General features: G+C 43.2%; 1 protein-coding gene across 3 annotated transcripts in view; it reads right to left on the bottom strand.

The window, feature by feature from the left end:
• Sog (chordin short gastrulation) overlaps nt 1–25,054 on the bottom strand; it is a 95,485-nt gene that overhangs the window by 3,015 nt on the left and 67,416 nt on the right. For all 3 annotated transcript variants that reach the window (XM_076766629.1, XM_076766631.1, XM_076766630.1), the window contains exons 3-7: nt 24,679–24,808; nt 10,091–10,156; nt 8,220–10,016; nt 4,753–4,904; nt 3,272–3,595 (exon numbers count right to left, since the gene is read on the bottom strand). In XM_076766629.1, coding sequence (XP_076622744.1) covers nt 3,272–3,595; nt 4,753–4,904; nt 8,220–10,016; nt 10,091–10,156; nt 24,679–24,808 — 2,469 coding nt within the window. The remainder of the gene's footprint in view (nt 1–3,271; nt 3,596–4,752; nt 4,905–8,219; nt 10,017–10,090; nt 10,157–24,678; nt 24,809–25,054) is intronic.

The following is a 25,054-nucleotide window of genomic DNA, read 5'->3' as shown; positions in this document are numbered from 1 at the left end:
TTCTCGAAAGTGAGTAGGATTTCGGAGGTATATGTAATGACCAAAAATGATTGTAATGGACCCTTGCAAACGAAAATAATTTTTTCAGAACGATTCTGAACTTTTCAATTTTGACGAAAAATTGGTCCACCTACTCGAATTTTTTTCTCGAAAGTGAGCAGGATTTCGGAGGTATATGTAATGACCAAAAATGATTGTAAATGACCCTTGTAAACGAAAATAATTTTTTCAGAACGATTCTGAACTTTTCAATTTTGACGAAAAATTGGTCCACCTACTCGAATTTTTTTCTCGAAACTGAGTAGGATTTCGAAGGTACATCTATTCACTAAAAATGCTTGCAATTGGCCCTTGCAAACGAAAATAATTTTTTCAGAACGATTCTGAACTTTTCAATTTTGACGAAAAATTGGTCCACCTACTCGAATTTTTTCCTCGAAAGTGAGCAGGATTTCGAAGGTATGTCTAATGACCAAAAATGATTGTAAATGCCCCTTGCAAACGAAAATAATTTTTTCAGAACGATTCTGAACTTTTCAATTTTGACGAAAAATTGGTCCACCTACTCGAATTTTTTTCTCGAAACTGAGTAGGATTTCGAAGGTACATCTATTCACTAAAAATGCTTGCAATTGACCCCCGCAACTGAAAATATTTTTTCCAGAACGATTTGAAACTTTTTTTTTCGCCGAAAAGTTTCCACCAGCAAAGTAATGCTACAACACTATAAACAGATTCTGAAGGCGAATAGCCCCGCCCATCTAGGGTGAATTTTTCGTTCTACCAGTTATAGGAGCTAGACACGATAGAATCGAACGGAACACGGGACACCATGGAGTATCTATACGGTCGATCGTGATCTCGGGGATTCGAAACGATACTTTTTCTCGGGCGTAATGCGATCTGTGGCTGCGTTCCATTTTCATCGTAATGGATGGACCCTTTTAATGGCCGATCCGGGCGAACGAGTCCGGTTAAAGGTTTTCTCCTTAGAGGTCTCGGCGTGGCGACCGTGTCTGTGCAATGCTGCGAGCATGCTTCTAACGAGTATGCTGGCAACGAGCAAAAGTAAAGCGAGCCGCGGCCGTTTTTTCGCCAAGACCTTCGCATAATAATGAAACCACGAACGAAAACGCTCGGGGACTTCCTTGCCCCTCTAAGCCACGACCGACTATAACAGTCGAATCGCGAATGAAACCCGAGTAAAAAATTGTTTTGACACGATATCATAATCGTTTATAAATCTTCTTTATATTACACTGTATCTATACTAACGTGAAAGTGGACGTTTCAGTGATCGTTTACATTCGCTTGTTTAATCAGTAAATGTTGATTTAAACGCATGGTTGTTTGCAAAGTATTCGCATTCGCTAGTTACTGCGTACACTTTCTAGAGTTTACCATTACTAGCTATGTTCGATGAAAGCGTATTTATATTTATCTTGTTTCGAGAACCATGACAATCTGTTATTATTGTAAATTTCAAAATTATATTTTACGAAAATAATCATTAACGAGACATAATTTGCATGGAGCAAAAAGCTATAAAAAGTTTTATTCTTTAATTTCACAAGTTTAAACAACGAGTTGCTCGTTACTTTTATAGTTTGCCATAAGACGGGCAACTTGACTCGTTAGGCGACCCGAGTTAACAGCTCGTTAACTTAACATCTCCCATGACCTTGAACGACCTTTGCACCGTGTTTGTAAAACAAGTCCGAACAAGTGTCGTCGCACCGAGGCGGAGGAAGGATACGCGAACCTGCTCAAAAGTACGAAAAAGAAGAAGAAAAAAACATAATAAAATGAAGGTGCCCCTGAAATTTCCTGTACGCGTCCATTCACAAGAAAGCTGTTTCCACCGTGCAACGACACTCTTGACGCAGAACAACTTTTGCCAGCGAACCGGTTTTTCACATTGTTTAAAAGGACTGAAATATTTCTGGCGGACACCGGTTATCGCACCATCTGTACTCCGTTGCATATTCCGGTCGACTTAGCGGATTGCTAACTTACAATTTTTGGGTCAGACGGGCTCGACTAGACTTTCAAACACCGAGAAACGCGTCTGAATATTTATTTCCATAACCTCGCTGAAACTCGTCAACCCTGCTACGAAACATAACGTAACAACTTCAAGCAGAGATACGCGTATGTACTGTGCACCGCTCTCGTAGACGAACAGTTCAATTAAAGGGATTTAGAAACGCTCGATAATTCCCGTGACGTCCTAATAGCTGTCCCAACTCGATAATCGCACGTCCGTACGATCAACCGTGAAGGATGTAGAGACGCGGGTCTTTTGGATCGTGTCGGGCAGTAACTTCAGGCACGAGTGGAATGCCGCTGACGAGGGGGTTAAGAGCGATCGTGTAAACCGGAAATTGTCGCGCTCGCCGAGTAAAGTACCGTGACGATCTCGTGCTACTAGTTCTGAAACGTTACGCGTCCAATGGAAACGGCTTTGTGTCGGTTGCGCCGCCAGGAGCGATCCATTAATCGCCGGCTCGAACTTCGTCTTCTTCGTTGCTAACAAATCGTACCGTATGTTTTCATTTCTATCTCGGGTATCGCTACTTCGCGGAGCCCCTCCAATTACACAGCCACGCAAACGTCCAATTCGTCGCGACTCGCGCCGCGCGTGGAACGTCGTTGTACATCACGCTGACACGTTCACAGGTGCACCACGCTCGACTGCAATTTGCGCGCACTACAACCGACACCGCGACGAGGGTAAATAAAATTCGCACCTCCGCCACTTAAAACCATCGCGAACAATATACGTTTCCCCCCGTGATCGTTAAGTGTATTCTCCGTTCACGTCGCTGCAATCTGTCAGCCGTCCCGCGCGATTCGCGCAGGGACAGGTTAGGTAAGACGATATAGTTAACCCCCTACGTTGAGATTCAAAAAAACGATAGGGATTCTGTGTAAAAGACGACGTTTTTTTCCACGTTCGTTTTCACTCGGTTTCTTCGGTTGTCGACCATGGCCGACGACGAAAGATAAAGGCGACTCCCGAGGCTCGGCGATATCGCTGCGTAAAAATAACCGCTGGTGTCGGGTTTCGCGTCGCAGCTACACGAAAGACGAACACGTTTTTTTCAGATGACTTGTGTACGTTGAAACCAACGGACGAATCCTATTCTAAGCGATCGTCGTGCGTTTTATTACGAGTCGAATTAGTCGCTAAGTCGTCGAACAACCGCGGATATTTACGACCGTCAACCTGGTATAGCTAACATCTAAACTGCACGCCAGTGGTTCTCACCTTGCACCTGCACTTGACGCATTTCATCTCGCCGTGCGAGTGGACGCGCGGATGCCACTCCATCCCGTTCTCGTACGGCCCACCGAGGGGATACTTGCAGCCTCCGGAAGCCAGTATCTCGTCAGCGGTGCGCCGCGTGGAGGGGGCAGCCTGGTCCCGCGGTAGACGCGTCGTGTCGCCTACGACGCCGGCGTTCAGGGTGCTGGGCGTCGTCGTCGGGCACTGTCTGCAGCAGGCCTTCTTGCTCGGTCTGAAGGCTAGCTTCTCGTCGCAGTCCAATGGCGGACACTGCACCCGCGGGCACTTCACCTCCAGCGTGACGGGCTGCAAGATAAATGGGAACTTCGGTCGATAAGTAAAGCCACGTTCGCGTTTTTCTTTGTTTTTTTTTTTCTATTCAATTCCGGTCGAATAAAAGTTTCCTAGCAATAAATATCCTACCCTTCGTTTTCTAAACAATTACTGATATACGAGGCGAAGTCCGCGGTGCTTGTTCTCTCTCGATTGATCTTCTATTTGGATTAGTCTTAAGAAACTGTTACACCTCCATGTATAATTTTACAACGAAATAAATTGAAACGTAAATGCTCGTCGCTGTTAACACGTTAACGACGGGGCATTTTGTTAAAACTTTAGGATGATTTTAATAACATAGAATTCCTTCAACATGTGTATACTAAAAATCTGATAAGTGTTTTTGTAATTAATATAGTTTATTAAAATGAAGAATTACTAGAAAAACACACATTTGTCGAGTAATGTGTTAAGTGTAGGTCAGAAACGGGTTGGCGGTTTCGAGCATCCGGCATCCGACGGTGAGACGTGGTTTTCCCGCGTTACGTTTCTAATGGACGCGTTAAAGTGGAGGGGCCTGGTCAGGCGCAATTTAAGTGACAAGCAATGGATCAAAACCGTACGCGTTATCTCTAGTAATGAACGTGACTTTGTGCAACGCGTTCCGAGCATGACTTCAAACAATTTACCAATATCTATTTAGAAAGGCCTGTCACCGATTGCTGATCGCTCGGGCTGTGCTCCTTCGTGTCCCGGCGGAGAGCAACCGCATTCTTCTGGCGCAACGGTGTCTGATTGAATTTTTCAACCAGAAAACGTTGGCCTTATAAACGTCGTGGCTTTATAATACGCGTCCCGGGATCGTTACGAAATCTGCATCGCCAGCGAATGCATGGCAAAGAGGTAAACAAAGAATCTGGAAATACGTCGTGCGCGCGTGGAATTTCGTTGCGAGGAATCCGTTGCGGAGCGCGCTGAAAATAATTTGAATTCCTCGGTTTCGAAATTCGAGCCGAGGAAAGAATGCCGAGACTGGCGAGTGCCCGTAACAATTGTAGGCAAGAATGGGACCCGCGTATGTATACTAGTAAATAAATGGTCGTTCACGGATTACGTCACGCTGAATTTCTTTGATTTCTAACCTCCCCACCTCGAGCTGCGTCGCCTTTCAGAGCTTGTAAACTTACGTCACAGGTGCAGACCGCACAAGTGTCGAATCCTACTGGCGGCAAATAGGGATGCCAGGACGCTCCAGCTAGGTGGAACTGACCAGCCAGGGTGCAGCCCCTCGTTATCGAGCTGACGTTCTTCCCCGTCGCGTTCATGTTGATTCCAGGACCTGAGTACAGAGATTTGATTGAAATTTACAATTTTAATAGATCCTCAATAAGAATGTTTCGCTGTGCAGGTCGACACAGATGCGGTCGAATGTTCCAGGAAACAGATGGGAACGCGTCGGGACGGTCGGTTTATCTAAAATTAATTCTGCCGACTGTGGCGCTGGTCTGCCGTGGCGGCAGGACAGCGAGACGCAAGGACAAGAGATGTCGCGAGCGCGAATAAACAAACGCAATGGACAGCGGAGAACCGGACGAACGGAACATCGCCGGCGCGAGAGAGAGACGGACGACCGATTTAATTAGATACAGTTGAACGTCAATGTATCGGTAGATAGGATCTAAAGAAAATGACGGATCAGCGCCGGTCTCTGGCTTAATTCGATTCCGTTCGAGACGCGTTTTTCCCGGCACGGGAGACGCACTCGGCCTGGGTAATACGTCTCTATCATTTGAACACGTCGCGTGGAAACGGTTTCTGATTTGTCTGGCCGATTAGCCGACTGGGAAACGAGATCTGCAAATGGAACGTCTGGACCGACCGATTTATGATTCCCCGTCGAGCACGGTGTACACGATGAGTCACGCGAGTGGGACGGGTCCCTTTTTTTTTCTTTCGTCCACGAATAGACTAGATTGATTGGCTCGAGTATGTCCAATCTGCCCGGGATCGCAATTTTCTACGAGCGCATCTGCGATTGCGGGTTTTCGTTTTAGTTTTTCTTTCTTTTTTTCATTTTAAACAGCAGTGACTGGCGTTCACGGTTGACACTAGATTAAATTAATACGAAGCTGCGAATTGTCGAGTCGACGCGAACGGAAGATAAATTCAATATTGGTTCTCGGGAATTCAATTTATTACCACCTCGGATGGAAGTTTAATGTTGACTGAACGCGCGCACGGTGTACGCAAGCAATTTAGACTTCGTGCACAGGACGCTTTATCTTCGTTATAATCGATCGAATGCTACGCTAGGAGAGAACAGTGTGGATTGTTTCACTCGGATGAAATTCGAGGCGGAATGAATTCTTCGGCCAAGGTCATAGACGGCGCTACCCCCTCCACCAACCTCTTTCTCGACTTCGCCACTTTGTCTTGACGATTCTTCACCGTAAGGAAGTGAATGGAAAGGTTCTCGACAATGTGTCCACATCATGTATGCTGGCAACGGTTCAACTTCGAAGTTTAATGTTTATGAAGTTCTATAGCATCGTTGCCAACGCGTTTCTATAAATAATAGGTCGTCCCATAAGTTTCTTCCCTATTTTTGATGCAAAATGAATACGCGATATTTGCTGTTTAAGGTTGGTAATTGTGTTATAGTGTTCGGCCACCCCTGGGAAAAATTTTAACGGGCGATTCTAGAGACCAAAATAAGACGAAAATCAAGAATACCAATTTGTTGATGGAGGATTCGTTAAAAAGTTATTAACGTTTAAAGTTCCGCTCGTATTGAATTTTTTTCTCGAAAAAATGCAAGATTTCGGGGGTAGGTCTATTCACCAAAAATGATTGTAATTGACCCCTGCAACCGAAAATAATTTTTTTAATACGATTCGATATTTTTTAATTTTGTCGAAAAATTTGTCAACCTACTCGAATTTTTTTCTCGAAAGTGCGTAGGATTTCGGGGGTGTGTGTAATGACCAAAAATGATTGTAATTAACCCCCGTAACTAAATATAATTTTTTTAGTACGATTTAAAATTTTTAAATTTCGTCTAAAAATTTCTGTATCTACTCGAATTTTTTTCTCGAAAGTGGATAGGATTTCGGGGGTAGGTCTATTCACCAAAAATGATTATAATTGACCCCCGCAACCGAAAATAATTTTTTTAAAATGATTTGAAAAATTTTTTTTCCGTCGAAAAATTTCACACCTTCTCGAATTTTTTTCTCGAAAGTGCGTAGGATTTCGGGGGTGTGTGTAATGATCAAAAATGATTGTAATTAACCCCCGTAACTAAATATAATTTTTTTAGTATGATTTGAAATTTTTAAATTTCGTCTAAAAATTTCTGTATCTACTCGTATTTTTTTCTAGAAAGTGGATAGGATTTCGGGGGTATGTCTATTCACCAAAAATGATTGTAATTGACGCCTACAGCTAACAATATTTTTTTCAGAACGATTTGAAATATTTTACTTTCGTCGAAAAATTTCACACCTTCTCGAATTTTTTTCTCGAATATGCGTAGGATTTCGAGGGTGTGTGTAATGACCAAAAATGATTGTAATTAACCCCTGTAACTAAATATAATTTTTTTAGTATGATTTGAAATTTTTAAATTTTGTCCAAAAGTTTCTGTATCTACTCGAATTTTTTTCTCGAAAATGGCTAGGATTTCGGAGGTATGTGTAATGACTAAAAATGATTGTAATTGATCCCCGCAACCGAAAATAATTTTTCCAGAACGATTTGAAATTTTTGAATTTATTTGTCAATAACTATTTAACGAAGCCTCCATCAACAAATTGGTATTCTTGATTTTCGTCTTGTTTTGGCCTCTAGAATCTTCCATTAAAATTTTTCCCAGGGTTGGCCGAACACCCTGTATATAAACTAGATGCGTAAATAAAATATTTTTATATTCGTGACAATAAATCATGATCTCGATTCCACCACGTTCTCTCCGTCGAGTGGAAAACCGCAACGAGCGTCGATTTTATACTATTAGATCGGCGCTTGCAAAAACGATCGTAAGTGCGCCGGAATGACAACTGGAAACGGACACGGTGCAAAGTAATTCTCGATAAACAGTCGTATAATTGAAACTGGCTGCAGATAGGCGTAGCTAATTTTACGCGATTACTTTCACGGAGCGTGACACAGGTAATCGGATTTAATACCAACCGCAGACGTACGCGCGGCTGTTGTCTTGATTCCCCGCCAGGGTTTATCGAGCGACACCGTCGCGAGGGAAGGATAATTAATTAATCCTGCGGTCGACGAGCACGCGTTATCCGAGGCAACGAGTATTCCGAGTGCCAATGACATCGCGCTCTTGCCGTGTTCCTCCATGACAGTAATCCGCAGGATTAGAGACTAATCGTAACAAAGTAAACGAAACTTTGCGACCATTTAATGGCGCGTTTACAAGGTGATCGCCATTACTTTAGCGTGGCGACATCTGTCGAGATGGAATTCCACCGCCTGAAGGCTACGAACGACCATCGAGGCTAATTGTTCTTTCAAGATTTATAGCGTCGTTGAAACAACTGTATCTTCGACCATTTTAAATATTTTTATATATTCTAATGAACTCGGAATCTAAAAGATTAGAGTCTCCCGAATGAAATAAATCTCGAGTTCGTACCTGAACATATAGGGCAACAGTGCCCAACAGGGGGCTTGAGCTGCTTGCCCTGGGGGCAGGTGAGCGCCGGGCAGGGCACGGGATCGCACTGGGCCAGCCCGCGATAACAGTGGCACATGGAGCAAGGATCGGTGCCGGACGTCCACTGCGTGCCCTCCTCGTAGAACCTGGTGTCGTGGAAGCAGGCACCCGTCTCGATGTCCGATCGCGGCGGATGAAGATTGTACGCTACGACCGAGGCGACGTCGTTGTCCGCGTAATGTGGAAGGCAACTGAGCGGCGCCCTGGTCTTGAACGGCGCCTTGAGGACCCTGTCGGCCTGCTTGTCGGTCACCTCGAGGAAACCGATGCCAGATTCGATTCTGTAGAGTTCGACGGGCGAGAGTCCGGTGACGGAGCCCTCGAGGACGTATCCGTTGAACTCTTCCAGCAGCCTCCTGGCAACTGGTGCACCTTGGGCCAACAGAGGCATGGTCTCCAGATAGAGACGGAAGGTGTGCGGCTCGTGACTGTTGGCGGCGGAGGTCTGGGGGAAACCGGCGATCTCGAGCTCGTAGTGCAAAGAACAGTCCAGGTCCACTGCCGTCCAGACCAGTCCGACTGGACCGGGTTGCACCGGTTCCTGCGACGGTCTCCTGAGTAGGACGGGCGCGGCCGTGTCCCTGGCGTCGGCCACAGGCCTCTGGAACAGACGGCCGCGCAGCTGGGACCCGACGTGCGAAGCAGCGACCACGGACAGCTCGCCGTTGAACAGCGGCTCGAGGAGCCGGGGGCCCGGACGGTCCAACGACCCGTTGGCCAGTCCATCCACCAACGAAGGCGTCAGGTCTTCCAGCTCGGTGCTACGTTTGCCTCCATCGTCGACCAGAGTGACCAGGGGACTCTCCTCCTCCAGTCCGATCAGCTGGACGCCGTAGCGCAGCGAGCCTGCGCGATCCAAGAACGCCCAAGCCAGCCCCGACGCGGCGGATGGTGTCTCCGACTGCAGCAACGTCTGATAGATATCGCAGGTGGCTCGCGGCCCGACCATTCCTGCCAACCGTAACGCCTGCGGATCCTTTCTGGACATTACGCTGATGGACAACTTGCCGCGCGTCAGCAGTCGCAGGTCCGCCCCGGACAGGGCGCTCCGAACCTCGCCGAAGTTCAGCTCGTTGGAGGGTTTCTTCACCACGATCTCCTCGCGAAGCACCACGTAGTCTTTCTCCATGTGTTCCAGCTGAACGATCAGCGGCACTTCCGCCACGTCGTTCGGCAAGAAGACGCCGTTGAACACCAGGGACACGTGGATCGAGGGTGCCGAGGCCGACGACGCCGAGACTATGGCCGTGGCCCCGGCGCCGGACATCAGCGACCGATCCACTCCCATCGTCGGCTCCAGCAGCGAGGAGAACTGCTCCGTGGCCAGGGCGCGGTAACGAGACAACTGTCCCGTCAGGGTGGCCGACGGCTCCCATATGAACGACACGTGAAGACGCTCCTCGCGCAGAAGCTTCCTGTAATCGCGGGGAACGCGCCTCCAAACGCCGCACAGCTTGCCCGTCGCGTTCTGATAGACCCCGCCGATCGGGTCGATGGTCTGCTCCTCCAGGATGCTGCCCGACCCGTCCACGAACTGTATGTTACGCGGTCGGGGCGTGGAGGTCGATAGGTAGAAGGAGTAGTAGAGGTTCTTGCGATGGAAGGTGAAACGTCCGGTCGCCAGGTAATTGTACGCGCTGTTGAACATGGACGTAGGTGTGGGCTCATCGCGACGCAACGCCTGAGACGTCCTACCCGTCAGCAGGGTCCCGAAATCTGCAAGTGGACGAACAATTAAGCGAACGGACCTTGACATCGAACAGATCGAGAACAGTAGTCGAGACAATTACGTTTCAAGCTTCGTTCCTCTTCTTCCGAGGTCAACTGTGCTGGCAGGTCCTGCACTATGTCCGTACCTGGAACATAACCAGCGAAATTATGTCCATGATTATCTCTAGAACTCGCAACCTCTGTCTCCAACAGTAATTAATTGTAATAATAATAATAAGTATTTTCTGTACAAGACTTGTATACGTTGAGAAATACATAATTGAGAGAAAAGAAAATTTCCATCTCTTCCTATCAGATTAATCTTATAGTTATGTAGTCTCGTTAGTGGTGTGCACTGGGCGCAGGTTTCGAAAATGTTTTTACGAGTTTTACGCTCACAAACGCTTCTTCCAAGTTGTATTCGGTCTTCCTATTAGCAGCACGGTTCCTGCCATTTCGCTGACGACGCAACGTTCGCTCGTAATCGAATATCCGAGACGTAAAAACACCGTGGTCGCAAAAATGCCTTTATAGCTCGTAAATCGACGGTAGACGATCGCGCCCGCCACCGTACCGCCGAAACTGCCCTCTGGCGAGAAACTCCTCGTTAAAGTTCGTCCATTAACACGTTCGTTGACCACAAAATTTTTTGAGGTTATTTCGTCTCGCCAGCTCGTGTCTTCTGCGCTCCTCCAGCGGATTCAAATATGAATACTTTTATGCATGCGAGAATATTTCAAATAAGAGAGGCAAAATTATTAGGAATTAAATGCTTTTGTTTTTGGAATCCGTATCTAATATATCTAATAAAATGATCAGAATTTCACGATTAAAAAATCTAGATTCGGACATGACAGCGTAGAAAGATTGAAACGGACACCCTGTATACATGGTGGCATATCCAGCTGAACGCCAGGTACGTAAATATATGATAGTGGGCAGCGAACGTGTTAAGCGGCGATGATATACGCCCATCGAGCCTCGGAGCGCTGAAACGATCGACCCTGAGAAAACAAGAGTCGTTGGAGAGGGACAGAGCTTCTATAAGGACATGCGATTGCTAAAATATAAACTAAAGCACGATTACAGCTTTATCGTTGTATCAAAAATTTGGTGTTTCTTATGTTCGATTCGAGCCCATTCGTTTACAAGAGTAATGTAATTTAATATCCAAAGCTACAAGATAGTATTGCACTTTGCAAGTCTGTATTTGGGTTGCGATTGCCTCAGCTGCAAAACGCAGTTCCTACAGATGCACGAGTCTCAAAATCAAGTAGAATATTCCAGTAGCTAATACCGTTCGGAAATTTAAATGGAAAATATCGCATATTTGACGAAAGACCGTTTTCGAGTGGACACGAGACACAAGGCAAGGGCGACACCGTGCGCCCCGAGTCGAAGGTAATACGAAAATAACCGCACAGAGTGCGCTGTGAGCGAAAAGAGGAGAGACAGCGGTCGGGCCATGCAGAAGAGAGGTCGGGACGAGTGACAGGGAAAGGGGGGGGTGAAAAAAAGGAGGGTCAGTGGGGGGGAACGTGGATCCTCATTCAGCCGCGACGTGTGTACGGACCATAAAGAATGCCAGTGGGGTAGGAAAAGAGGCGGCTGGCGCCAACCACCGCTACTTTGAATGTTGCTTTTATGGCGCATACCGCGCCGATCCAGCCGCGCGGATACGTTAATTGGTATACGTACAGCATGGGCCAGTGACAGCCACCCAATGGCCACGGGAATACTCGTCGTTTCACCTTTCTGACCGTCGTGTTCACCTTTTAACCCTCGACTTGCCGGCGCAGGTTAACGCACGCTGGATACCATCGGATCGTCCTCTTTGTTTTTCCCCTTTGAACTTTGTATATCTGCATACGCGAATCGCAACGAATACGCGCGCAGGGGCTTGCTACTGTTGGATTTCCTAACCGTCTTACTATGTTACAAAAATCTCCAGTGACGACTGTATACGACTGGAGTTCCCTTTTAGTTTTGGACATGGGTTCTACGAACTCACGGTGTTTATTATACGAAGATAAGAGTTCGTCGCTAGGGCGAACTGCGCTTCACTCTCGCCTTTCTTCTGCGGGTGAAATCACAGTCCTGTAAGATATACCTTAACATATTTAATAAAAAGCATTAATTATTATTGTTTCGATCAATCATAGGTCCCATAACCCTACCTATTCCAATAGCTACCTAGCGAAATCGACGGTTACGACACGAACGGGACACTGTCTACTTTTTGCTGGACCAGTAGCGACGGACAAAAGGCCATGTGGTCCGTGGGCACGACGGCGCCTCGATTCTTTATCTCCCGCGCGTTAAGAGACGAACGAGATTGCCGAAAAGGCAGCACTTTTCGACGAATTACGTCGGCATACGCCGTCATCGATATTCGCGATCGCGTCGTAAATCTTTTTGAGAAACGGCTTTGATGTTCCGTGCTAAATAAAGTTGACGTGCCAGTAGTCGGCCATTTCGGAGAATATCGTCACGAGGACCTACACGCTGTAAATAATTGTAAACTCAAACAACATTTTCCCATTCTTTCTTCAAGAATTATTCGGTACCGGTCGCGTGACATCCGGGAGATAATCGACGATAAATATTACAAATCGTCTTAATTTCAATAATATTTTAAATGCACGAGCAAGGCGCACCAGAGTCGAAATAAGAGAATCACTCACGGATTCTTTGTCTCTTTTTTCTCCTAGAAGAATGGCCGACAACGATTTTTTGTTCTTTGCGAAACCGATGCAAATATTGCAGCCATCGTCGCAAAAAATAACACAGCCGTTTACGGGGAGCCTACGGGTGTAGATTCGTGATTTTACGACAAGTAGCCGCGACTAGAAAGAGCGCTGAGACCGTTTAATGGCATTCACACGGGAACCGACACTTTAAGCGGAACGTTTAACCGAAGGACGGTCGTTATTCAGGATTAAACGCGTTCGTGAAAACGGCGCCAAAATCGGCGCGCTCGCTCAACAGGATACCTTTCATGCGTTCCCACAGAGCCTAACTTCAGAGACGAGCAACATTCTTAGGCAGATAGAAATTTCGAATAACGAACGTAGGATAAACAAATGTAAACTTAATTTATTGCAAGCAAGTCAATAAATTAAAATTCAAAATAAAATTCAAATAGAAAATATACTTGATCCGTTAAAAAATATTCAACTTTCATTCTTTGTTAAATCATTTTTACATTAAAATTAATATTGTTTTATTAATTATTATTCAGTCTTCTCCAGTTTGTGTATAGGGGAGGGATTTAAAATAACTATGGTGGTATACAGGGTGTTCAGCCTGGGAAATATTTTAATGGGGGATTCTAGAGGCCAAAATAAGACGAAAATAAAGAATACTAATTTGTTGATGGAGGCTTTGTTCAAAAGTTATTAACAATTAAATTAAAATATTTCAAATCGTTCTGGAAAAATTATATTTAGTTACAGGGGTTAATTACAATCATTTTTGGTCATTAGACATACCCTCGAAATCCTACCCACTTTCTAGAAAAAAATTCGAGAAGGTGTGAAATTTTTCGACGAAAGTAAAATATTTCAAATCGTTCTGGAAAAATTATATTTAGTTACAGGGGTTAATTACAATCATTTTTGGTCATTAGACATACCCTCGAAATCCTCCCCATTTTCTAGAAAAAAATTCGAGAAGGTGTGAAATTTTTCGACGAAAGTAAAATATTTCAAATCGTTCTGGAAAAATTATATTTAGTTACAGGGGTTAATTACAATCATTTTTGGTCATTAGACATACCCTCGAAATCCTACCCATTTTCTAGAAAAAAATTCGGAAAGGTGTGAAATTTTTCGACGAAAGTAAAATATTTCAAATCGTTTTGAAAAAAATATTGTTAGCTGTGGGAGTCAATTACAATCATTTTTGGTGAATAGACATACCCCCAAAATCGTACCCATTTTCTAGAAAAAAATTCGAGAAGGTGTGAAATTTTTGGACGAAAGTAAAATATTTCAAATCGTTCTGAAAAAATATTGTTAGCTGTGGGCGTCAATTACATTCATTTTTAGTAAATAGACATACCCCCGAAATCCTACCCATTTTCTAGAAAAAAATTCGGAAAGGTGTGAAATTTTTCGACGAAAATAAAATATTTCAAATCGTTTTGAAAAAAATATTGTTAGCTGTGGGAGTCAATTACAATCATTTTTGATGAATAGACATACCCCCAAAATCGTACCCATTTTCTAGAAAAAAATTCGAGAAGGTGTGAAATTTTTCGACGGAAAAAAAATATTTCAAATCGTTCTGGAAAAAATATTGTTAGCTGTGGGCGTCAATTACAATCATTTTTGGTGAAGGTAGCTAACTCGATTTTTTTGGAAAATGGACTTACGCCACTTTCAAAATAAACGGCTCACTTATACTATAAATTTAAATATAGAAATATTCTTTTATTTATTAATTCTTTTAATTTCATATTTATCGCATCATTACTCGACTAAAGAACGCAAGAGTGATTCGTGGTTGGAAACGTTTCTTGAACCCTTGACGTAGAGGTTATGTTCGATCGCTAGTTCTATGCTTATAATTGCCAATATACGTGTATAGTATTTCCAGTGATGAATTGGGAGCATAAAAACAATGAAAAAATTTAATATAAACATATGTCTGCAAATCGAGCTAGTATAACTGGTTCTTCTAAACTATTCATAGACTATGCTCGATAACTTCTCGATATCTCTCAACCTTGTTGACTATTCTGTTCTGTAAGTCGGTCTAATTCGTTTTCCTGATACGAGCACTTGATATTTCTGTAACTTGTTGTGTGTCAGAAACGATAATGAACAAGTAATCAAACCAGGAAATAGCTAGACGTGCATTTGATGTATAGACTCGCCGAATGTAATTCAGCCTAAGCAAGACGTCTATATGCAAATCGTTCCTCCATTAACCGTCTGCCGAATAAGAAAACGTTTCGAAGATTACACAGACGCCTCTACGGATACAGGTTTGCTTAAAATACGATTCACGGTCGGTCGGCATCGGGACTGGTAATTTAAACTAGCAGCAATAGAAAATGGCGGACACGCGACAACGCGACAATCTTAAAAAAAAAAAATGTGTTAGAGTTAATTGTTATTACCGAAACTGGTTCCACGAGTTACGATACGTCCTGTACGTCTAGCAATTTTGCATTCCCTGTCTACGGACAAGGTCCTTTTCCCACGGTGCGCAAAATTAGCGGCGATTGAAGCGACAGCTCGGGAGAGACCCGTCGGCACCGGGAGTAACCGTGAATGATCGCAATCAAGCGAACGGCGCCGGCAAAAAGGTCGCGGCTCGACTCTTTAAACGACGATACGCTATTGTGCCGACCTCCTTGGCGAAGTACAGAACAACCACGCCAGAGGGCCAAAAATTAATATCGTACGTTGCTTCTGTTCGATACGCGTCTAACAAAACATATTTATGTCTCTCGTTTATTCAAACGAACCACCGACCTATCGGCGATCCCGATACAAATTTACGCGTCGTTCGCGGTGATCGTTTAAGCGATATTGTATATCAAGTATAATGTCGTTTGGCGTCTCCTGGAATTATGGGGTTAGGTTCGGTACGAACGAAACGCATAACTCAATCGTCGGGACGGTTCCTGTCCCCGGGGTAGTCGGTATCAGGAAGAATGACTTCGTGGAACTGAAAGGAATAGATAAATACCCGGGTTGCGGGCACCTGTGGACACGGTTGCCCCAGGGGCACGTGGGCTGCTCTGCCCTTGCCCACGTCACGGTCCCAGACACACGGAAGTCGATGTCATAAGGCAAAACGGGGGAGGGGAAAAAAAGAAACGTTACTGATTAATCGATCTGCTTCGTATCCGTAAGGATGGTCATTCTGCGTGTCGGGAAAGAGGAGGTGGAAAAGGAGGACACAAAGAACAGATGCGAAATTAGCAACGATAAAAGCGCGCGAGATGATAAAGCGGCGGGGACGATAAGAGGTGACGGAAGAGACGGGAAACGACGACGGTTGGGCCTCGTTGGAAGAGGAATGGCACGCAAACGAACTCTCCCTCCCACGCTTCCCCCGCGACCTTCCCAAACCCTCCCTCCGGGCCGAGAGGCTCCTCGTCTATTCTCATTCCCGCGCGCGCGTTATGCCTGATCATTACGTATGCTAATATTTACATTTAGATTGCACGGCTTAATCGAAGTGACGCCACGCGGTAATATAGCCGGCGCCATGGCGCTAAACCGTGGCGCCCGACCACCTCCCCCTCCCCCTTTCGCCTCTCGACCGCCAACCTTTCGTTCCTCTTCGTTCCTTTCGCTCTATCATCGCGCCTCCCTCTCTTTCCCTCTTCTTTCACTCGCCCGTGTCTACCGTTTCTCTTTATCATCGACCGTTTTTTCCCCGCGCTTTTTTTCTTCGACCTCCACGCCTCCTCCCACCCTCTCACCCTCTTCTAACCCGCCCTGGGTAATTCCTGTCTCACGGGTCATTATCCCGCCACTTATCTCGCTATACCGCCACAATGGGCCCCAAACGCCCAAAAAGTAGCAAAAATATCACTCTACTTGTTTCTTTAAAAGTCGTCCCCTCCGCCGTCCGCGACGATATAGCCCGTGTTTGTCGTTTATTTTTAGATACATAAATACAATTTTTAAATCAGTAAAAGTTATCGGTATCGATTTTCAGCGCCATGTTGGATTAGGCCGCACCGCAACGCGTCCCTCGATTTATGTTACTTCATCTGTTTCCCAGTTTTTTGTAGATCTTCGTAAATTGAACATCCTCTGTAATTTGCCGGGCGACTCTCATCACATAAGCCACATTTCGCAGGTGTCTCCCTAGTTTTTGCGCAGAACGTGGAATCCTGATTGCCGTCACACTTCTCGCAATAAGAGGCCCTATTGAAACGCGTTTCGGCCATGGGTTCCGACATATGGTGCATTTTATACTGTATCTAAATTTTTAAACAATCAATTTATTTCTTACTATACAGGGTGTTCGGCCACCGGGGAAAAACTTTAATGGGGGATTCTAGAAGCCAAAATAAGACGAAAATCAAGAATACCAATTTGTTGATGGAGGCTTCGTTAAATAGTTATTAACCATTAAATTCAAAAATTTCAAATCGTTCTGGAAAAATTATTTTCGGTTGCAAGGGTCAATTACAATCATTTTTGGTCAATAGACACACCCTCGAATTCCTACGCATTTCTGAGAAAAAAATTCGAGTAGGTGGACAAATTTTTCGACAAAATTAAAAAATTTCAAATCGTTCTGGAAAAATTATTTTCGTTTGCAAGGGTCAATTACAATCATTTTTGGTCATTAGACATACCCTCGAAATCCTATCCACTTTCGAGAAAAAAATTCCTTAACGAAAATCTAATTAGGTGACTGACAAAAAAAAAGAAATTTCAAATCGTTTTGGAAAAATTATTTTCGACTGCGGGAGTCGATTACAATCATTTTAGGTCATTAGACATACCCTCGAAATCCTACCCACTTTCTAGAAAAAAATTCGAGAAGGTGTGAAATTTTTCAACGGAAAAAAAAAATTTCAAATCGTTTTGGAAAAATTATTTTCGATTGCGGGAGTCGATTACAATCATTTTAGGTCATTAGACATACCCCCGAAATCCTATCCACTTTCGAGAAAAAAATTCCTTAACGAAAATCTAATTAGGTGACTGACAAAAAAAAAGAAATTTCAAATCGTTTTGGAAAAATTATTTTCAGTTGCAAGGGTCAATTACAATCATTTTTGGTGAATAGACATACCCCCGAAATCTTGCGCATTTTCGAGAAAAAAATTCAATACGGTCGGAACTTTAAACGTTAATAACTTTTTAACGAAGCCTCCATCAACAAATTGGTATTCTTAATTTTCGTCTTATTTTGGTCTCTAGAATTCCCCATTAAAATTTTTCCCAGGGGTGGTCGAACACCCTGTATAACCTAAAATTATCCTTGGTAGATGTACCTGTGGAAAGGTGAGTATGATCTGCAAAGGGTTAACTGTGTTCTTTTCAGGATGCTCATACGCGCGTTGTAAGGCAAAAGTGGCACGACCCCCCTCCCCATGTACACGCGTCACCGACATCGAAGGGGTTAATAACCGAGAAAATTGAGCCGAGAATACTCTTATTATGTTCGGAAATTAAATTTTTTGTTTTCTTTCCTTTTTATTTCCAACGGTGCCGTGTGATTTATCGCCGAGCGCTCGTGTCTTCCCGTCATGCCGCTGAAACGGGCTGACAGACAGCGCCGCGCATGATTAACGCGAGATGAAATCCGATGACATTTCTTCTTCGCTCGATAGCTGGCAATTCTCATTCACGAGATTGCGAGAATTAATATACGGAGAGGGCGACGAGGAGGGAGGGAGGGAGGGAGGGAGGAGAAAAAGTGCGTAATAAAACGAGAGGGCCCCGGAGTGCGCGCACTCGAGGCTCAGGCGCAGGCGCAGGCGCGCCAGAGGCCTCCACGGGACGCGATAAAGAAATCTCGCGCGCCCCGAATGGAAGTAGAAAGCGCGCGGACAATGACAGCGGAGACTTGTCCGCGGGTAATAAATGCGAATTCGCTAATTGATTCTAAGTAACCAATAAATTGTGCTGCCCCGCGTTGCAAAAGCGAACAGTATCTTTCCCCATGCTGCATACAGGGTGTCCCCTGCGAAGCGTCGTACCGTTAATTTTTCTTTGAGAAAGCTCGGAACCAAGACTACCAACTTACTTTATTTTACTTTATTTACGTTTTACAACAAACAACGATTAAAATCAAGATATTAATTCGTGACGATTATTATTTCGTTCTACGATTTAAATTTTAATAAAAAAATAATTTATTTCTCCATCGCCATTAGGAAAAAAATAACATCTATTTATTTAAGAAACGTTGCATCCTGTTAACGGTTAAAAGAAATTAGAATGTGATGCTTCTCAGAGAGGCCACCCAGTATGCTCTATCGCGAAACACGGATCTGCGCGGTTTTCCAGTGCGTTGGGAAACGAGACTTTTGATCGATTACCTCAATAATGAAACGTCGAATGATATCGTGGCAGTATCATCTTGATAGCGGTGCAATAAATTAGAATTTGACATTTTCTGGATTTCCCCTATGAGGATGTTCTAACGAAATCAGGCACTATTACGCCAATTATTCTCCACGTAGTACTACGGTTCCACTGAACATGGATTTCACGTAGTAGTACGTGACATCCAAGTTCGTACGTATTTTCCGTAAACGACAATGAAATATCGATAACAGCGACTTAATTACGCTTGAAATCTTAAAAAATCGTTTAGCAAAAACTTCCTGAATGGAAACAGGAAAATGTTTAAACGGTTATCGAGGTCGTTCAAGAATCCCGTCTACTTCGAGACTGAGGTTCTTTTTTTTGCGGTGTCTCGTTTTATCACCAAGTCGTCCAAGTGGACAAAGTGTTATGATAATTTCAGCGTCCACTAAAAGAAAAATAGACGATCGACCTAGAAGGAATATCCTGTACGTGCACGTATTTTTTTTATCCGGTCATTAATTGCTGCGCTGTTTCGTCATGCGAGTTTGTAACGTCGCCAGTCCTCGACCGCATTGTAGAAAAACTCATAAAAGGTGGCGCGGCTCCCTTATTCGTAAATAAAATGTAGGATTCCTGGCGCCTGGCACGTGTTCGTCGGATTAGGTTTTTTCTTCGACTTGGATTTCTTTTGCGCGCGCGCGACCGCACCGGTTGCCTCATGCCCAACTAAACGCTATTATACCGACTATTATAGTAATATTCACCTAATTACAGTGCAATTTTACCTAGAACAACCTTGCATTTTGCGGTTTAGCTCAGGTTTTTAGAATAATTTTATCGCGACAATGTGTACGTATAAAATCATTACTCGTTCATGGCGTCAATTAAAGTCCACGATCTCGTTTTGGTATTTTCACTTTCTTGGTTGCTATTCAATCTAACAGAAAGGAAGTACTTTTACAAGTCTGGCGTCGCCACCAGAGGGCTCGCGCTCTCACAAGCGCTCGTTTGACCCTTCGATTGCTATACAGGGTGTTTGGACAACCCTGGGAAAAATTTTAATGGGAGATTCTAGAGGCCAAAATAAGACGAAAATCAAGAATATCAATTTCTTGACTGAGGCTTCGTTATAAAGTTATTAACAATTAAATTAAAATATTTCAAATCGTTCTGGAAAAATTATTTTCGGTTGCGGGGGTCAATTACAATCATTTTTAGTCATTACACATACCTCCGAAATCCTAGCCATTTTCGAGAAAAAAATTCGAGTAGATACAGAAATTTTTGGACAAAATTTAAAAATTTCAAATCATACTAAAAACATTATATTTAGTTACAGGGGTTAATTACAATCATTTTTGGTCATTACACACACCCTTGAAATCCTACGCATTTTCGAGAAAAAAATTCGAGAAGGTGTGAAATTTTTCGACGAAAGTAAAATATTTCAAATCGTTCTGAAAAAAATATTGTTAGCTGTAGGCGTCAATTACAATCATTTTTGGTGAATAGACATACCCCCGAAATCCTATCCACTTTCTAGAAAAAAATTCGAGTAGATACAGAAATTTTTAGACGAAATTTAAAAATTTTAAATCATACTAAAAAAATTATATTTAGTTGCGGGGGTTAATTACAATCATTTTTGGTGAATACACATACCCCCGAAATCCTACCCACTTCGTAGAAAAAAATTCGAGAATGTGTGAAATTTTTAGGCGAAATTAAAAATTTCAAAGTCATACTAAAAAAATTATATTTAGTTACAGGGGTCAATTACAATCATTTTTGATCATTACACATACCCTCGAAATCCTACCCACTTTCTAGAAAAAAATTCGAGAAGGTGTGAAATTTTTCGACGGAAAAAAAAAATTTCAAATCGTTTTGGAAAAATTATTTTCAGTTGCAGGGGTCAATTACGATCATTTTTGGTTAATAGACATACCCCCGAAATCTTGCGCATTTTCGAGAAAAAAATTCAATACGGACGGAACTTTAAATATCAATAACTTTTTAACGAAGCCTCCATCAACAAATTGATATTCTTGATTTTCGTCTTATTTTGGCCTCTAGAATCCCCCATTAAAATTTTTTCCATACACTCCACCGACTTCCCAATATCCCAGTCGTCTAAGGCAGGGCCTGCTAGAAAGCCTTACCGATGAGTCCCACTAGCAGGCCCCGGATCTTACGATTCTCATGAGCAGACCACAACCGCATCGAAGCAGCGCCACACAAGACAAGATCCCCCCCCTTCACCGAATTTTTCTTTGCATTCCTCAAGTAACGCAAATACATGAACATTTTCTTATTTGAAAAATAATATTCTAGTAAACTATTTTAATAGTTCTGGCTCGAGTCGAAAGATCGGATGTAATACAATAAAGTAGCATGTACGCCAAATAATTTAAATAATTTTCCGTTCTACGGGGAGAAGGAGGGTCTGCGAAAATATTGCATAATCCGATCGGTGACCCGAGAAATGCGTATTTTATTAAAGCGACCAAACAATTTGGTCCATAGGAAATTTATCGTTGACTGTTAAATGGTCTCGCCGACCATGCCTGGGTACATGCACAATACCTCGTGTACGCTCCATTGCCCGGCCAGAGCCCCGTTCGCGAGACAGTGCTAAATCCTCGGCCTTCATTTTTCACTTCTCCTTGTATTTCCACTTAAAAGCCTGCAGGAATGGGCGCAACTATTCCGACCATTTCGTTTATTCCATCCGCATTCTACGGCGATTAACGGCGATATAGATATCGGTCGATCGAAAGAGAGGGAACACATGTTAGGGAGAAAAAGAAAGATGTCGAGCGAACGTACGAAGAATTTGGCGCCCGCGCCGTTCCCAGTGAAAGTGGCACATCTGTGAGATAATGTTCCTCGGTTACAGAGATAACACGGACACGGAATCAGTGGATTTCATAGTTCGACGTGCACAATACGCTCCGCGTGGCCAGTAATTTGATCGGACCATATAGGGATTCTCTTATTTCAATTTCGCCATCTACACAGCTGCCATCTACGATGCAAAATACGTACTATAACGAGAAACGAGAACACCGTTTGTCCCTCCAGCGTTTCCCCGAACTAGCGTTTCGCGGAACGTTGTAATTAATACGTCCACGACGATTTTTGAGACACGAAACGCGATACGCCATCGCGATTGTTCTTTTCGGTACCACCGACAGATAAAAGAACCATTTTAAAACACTTGAACCGTGGCTAATTACATTCCCTATATCCTAACATTTCGTACAAGTATATTCCCGTCGCAAAAACTCACATGTGAGCTTACCACTACAATTAACCGTTCGAACTTATATAAAGACTTAGAAAAAAAATCTGTATCTCCCTTCTCATGAAACCAAATATTGTAGCGTGTATTCATGTTTACCGTTTTCTTAAGAAATGTAACTTACAAATTTAAGTTATTCACACCACCTATAATCATTCTTGTAAACTATTAAATTCATGTATAGCTATATAACTCTTTCAATAAAAAAAAAAGTATATTCCGGTCACGTTTTACGTGGGATTCACTGCATGTACATATTTCAATTAAAAAATCATTCGAATGTGATTCATCGCCGATTCAGCGGATCTCGAAGCAACCTGAACGCACCGATCCGTTAATCCGTTAATAAGGGCACTCGAGCATCGAGGCGATAATAAAAATAAAGGTACCGACGATAACGCTCGACCATGATTACATGGCATTGCAAATATGATTATCGGGTCGATCAGTCGACAGAGACGGTGGGAGAAGCATCGAGCGAACGGAGGGAAAGAGAAAGATGGCTCCGTGGAAGCCGATAAAGAGAAAGATACGGACAAAGAGGCGGTGATCGTTGATAAATGATTTATGCAAGCCACTTGACTCTCATTAATGCCTGCACTCCCGATACGTTGCGTCTATATCCTTTCGCGATGTTTACGAGCCACGGTCGTTCGGTCGTTTCGAGCTCGCTGCCAGTAACTGGATCTCTCGATCTATCGTCGTATTTTGGTACTCGTTTCGCTCTAGCCTCTGTCGATCACGACACGCAGGCGATCCGTTTCATTTGACGTGTTTATGGAAACTCGTAAAACGAGAAAGAATCGGCAGTAAATAATTCGCGGAACTGAATATTCGCTCTCGATGACTTACTTCTGGACCATTGGCAAATTCCTGTTCTCTAAACCTAACCTCAATATGGTTCAACGACTATAAATTAAAGGCGACAAATCGTTCGTTTTAAACGAGCTATTTCAATTTACGTACACGCTTCGAGTTGTCTTTAACGTTCGTTTGAAAACTTTAAATCCAAATATTTCGAAAACAACACACTCTTAACGAAAATGTTAGATACAAAAGTTTCTTACGAGGAACTTTCGCGAACGGTTCGGCTTCGATTTTGATGAAACTTCGTACACTTATAAAGCAGCCAAAAATAATCGACACGTATTTTTTTTTAGCTGCGGTAACTCGAGTTTAAGGGGTGTAACCACCCCTTGAAGTTTTGATTCGAAACGGCTAACTCGAAAACGGAAAGACCTACGAAAAAATTGTTAATGGTTTCTTATGTACGATAACATGGTGGTAAAAAAATACAATTTGTTTATAACAAAAAAAATATAGGGTATTCGGCCAAAATAAGACGAAAATCAAGAATACCAATTTGTTGATGGAGGCTTCGTTAAAAAGTTAACAAAATTAAATTCGAAAATTTCAAATCATTCTGAAAAAATTACTTTTGGTTGCAGGGGTCAATTACAATCATTTTTGGTGGATACACATACCCTTGAAATCCTACCCACTTTCTAGAAAAAAATTCGAGAAGGTGTGAAATTTTTAGACGAAATTAAAAAATTTCAAATCATACTAAAAAAATTATATTTAGTTACAGGGATCAATTACAATCATTTTTGGTCATTAGACATACCCCCGAAATCCTATGCATTTTCGAGAAAAAAATTCCTTACCGAAAATCTAATGTGAGGCCAGAAGAAAGATAAACAAATTGTATTTTGTTAAATTGTTTAACACCATGTTATCGTACATAAAAAACCATTAACCTCGCTCATTAACAATTTTTTCGTATGTCTTTCCGTTTTCGAGATAGCCGTTTCGCGCCAAAACTTCAAGGGCTGGTTTCACCCCTTAAACTCGAGTTACCGCAGTTAAAAAAAAATACGTGTCGATTATTTTTGGCTGCTTTATAAGTGTACAAAGTTTCATCAAAATCGAAACCGGACCATTTGCGAAGGTTCCTTGTTAATTTCACGGGGCAAACGTATCTGGTTTTTTTATTTTGTGTTTGTCGAAAGCTTTCAAACTAACAAGTGCTTCATCGATTTATCGATTTACGAAAGACACATGCACGGAAAGGGTACCGACGATTGTCACAAAGCTCGAGATCCTATGACGTCAACCTCCTTATCTCGGACACATTGTCGTATTTCTACCGACGCGTGTCCTATTTTCTCTACGGCATTATGCGTGTTTCTTACAGGTGTAAGCCGCGTCTAACAATATTTATCGATATATTAGTCGACGTGCGACGCGTTCTCAAGTTTTTTCTCCGACGAGACAACGTAGAAGCCAAGTACAACGTAGGAAACATCGCTTAACCGATTGCACGCAGACTGTCCGAATTACTTACTAAAATCTCCTGGACAAGACTTGCAACAACGGCCGGAAAGCAGGACAGGCTCGTCGCACGTCAACTTCGGGCATTCGTTCTTGATGTTACGACAATGGACCCTCGCCACGATTCGTCGTTTCTTCTGCACCTGAAACACAAAACGTCGCGAATGAGACAACTCGAACAAGCTAAGAGCAACGTAATAATTGTAAAGAAAAAAGAATTTACAGCGTTCGACGCATCGGAAACCCACGTTGTGGAACCCATTGGCGATCGATGCGCCACCATATGGCGGGAACAGTTACTCAAGGGTGTAGGAACCCGCGCGAAATTTGAACTCAGTTTGAAGCTGCGCAGTTTTACGAATGAACTTTTCATTTGAAATTCTAATTTT

The sequence above is a fragment of the Colletes latitarsis genome, chromosome 6 (genome assembly GCF_051014445.1).
Source record: "Colletes latitarsis isolate SP2378_abdomen chromosome 6, iyColLati1, whole genome shotgun sequence".
Classification (NCBI taxonomy): Eukaryota; Metazoa; Arthropoda; class Insecta; order Hymenoptera; family Colletidae; genus Colletes; species Colletes latitarsis.
This window is presented reverse-complemented; position numbering and strand designations above follow the sequence as displayed.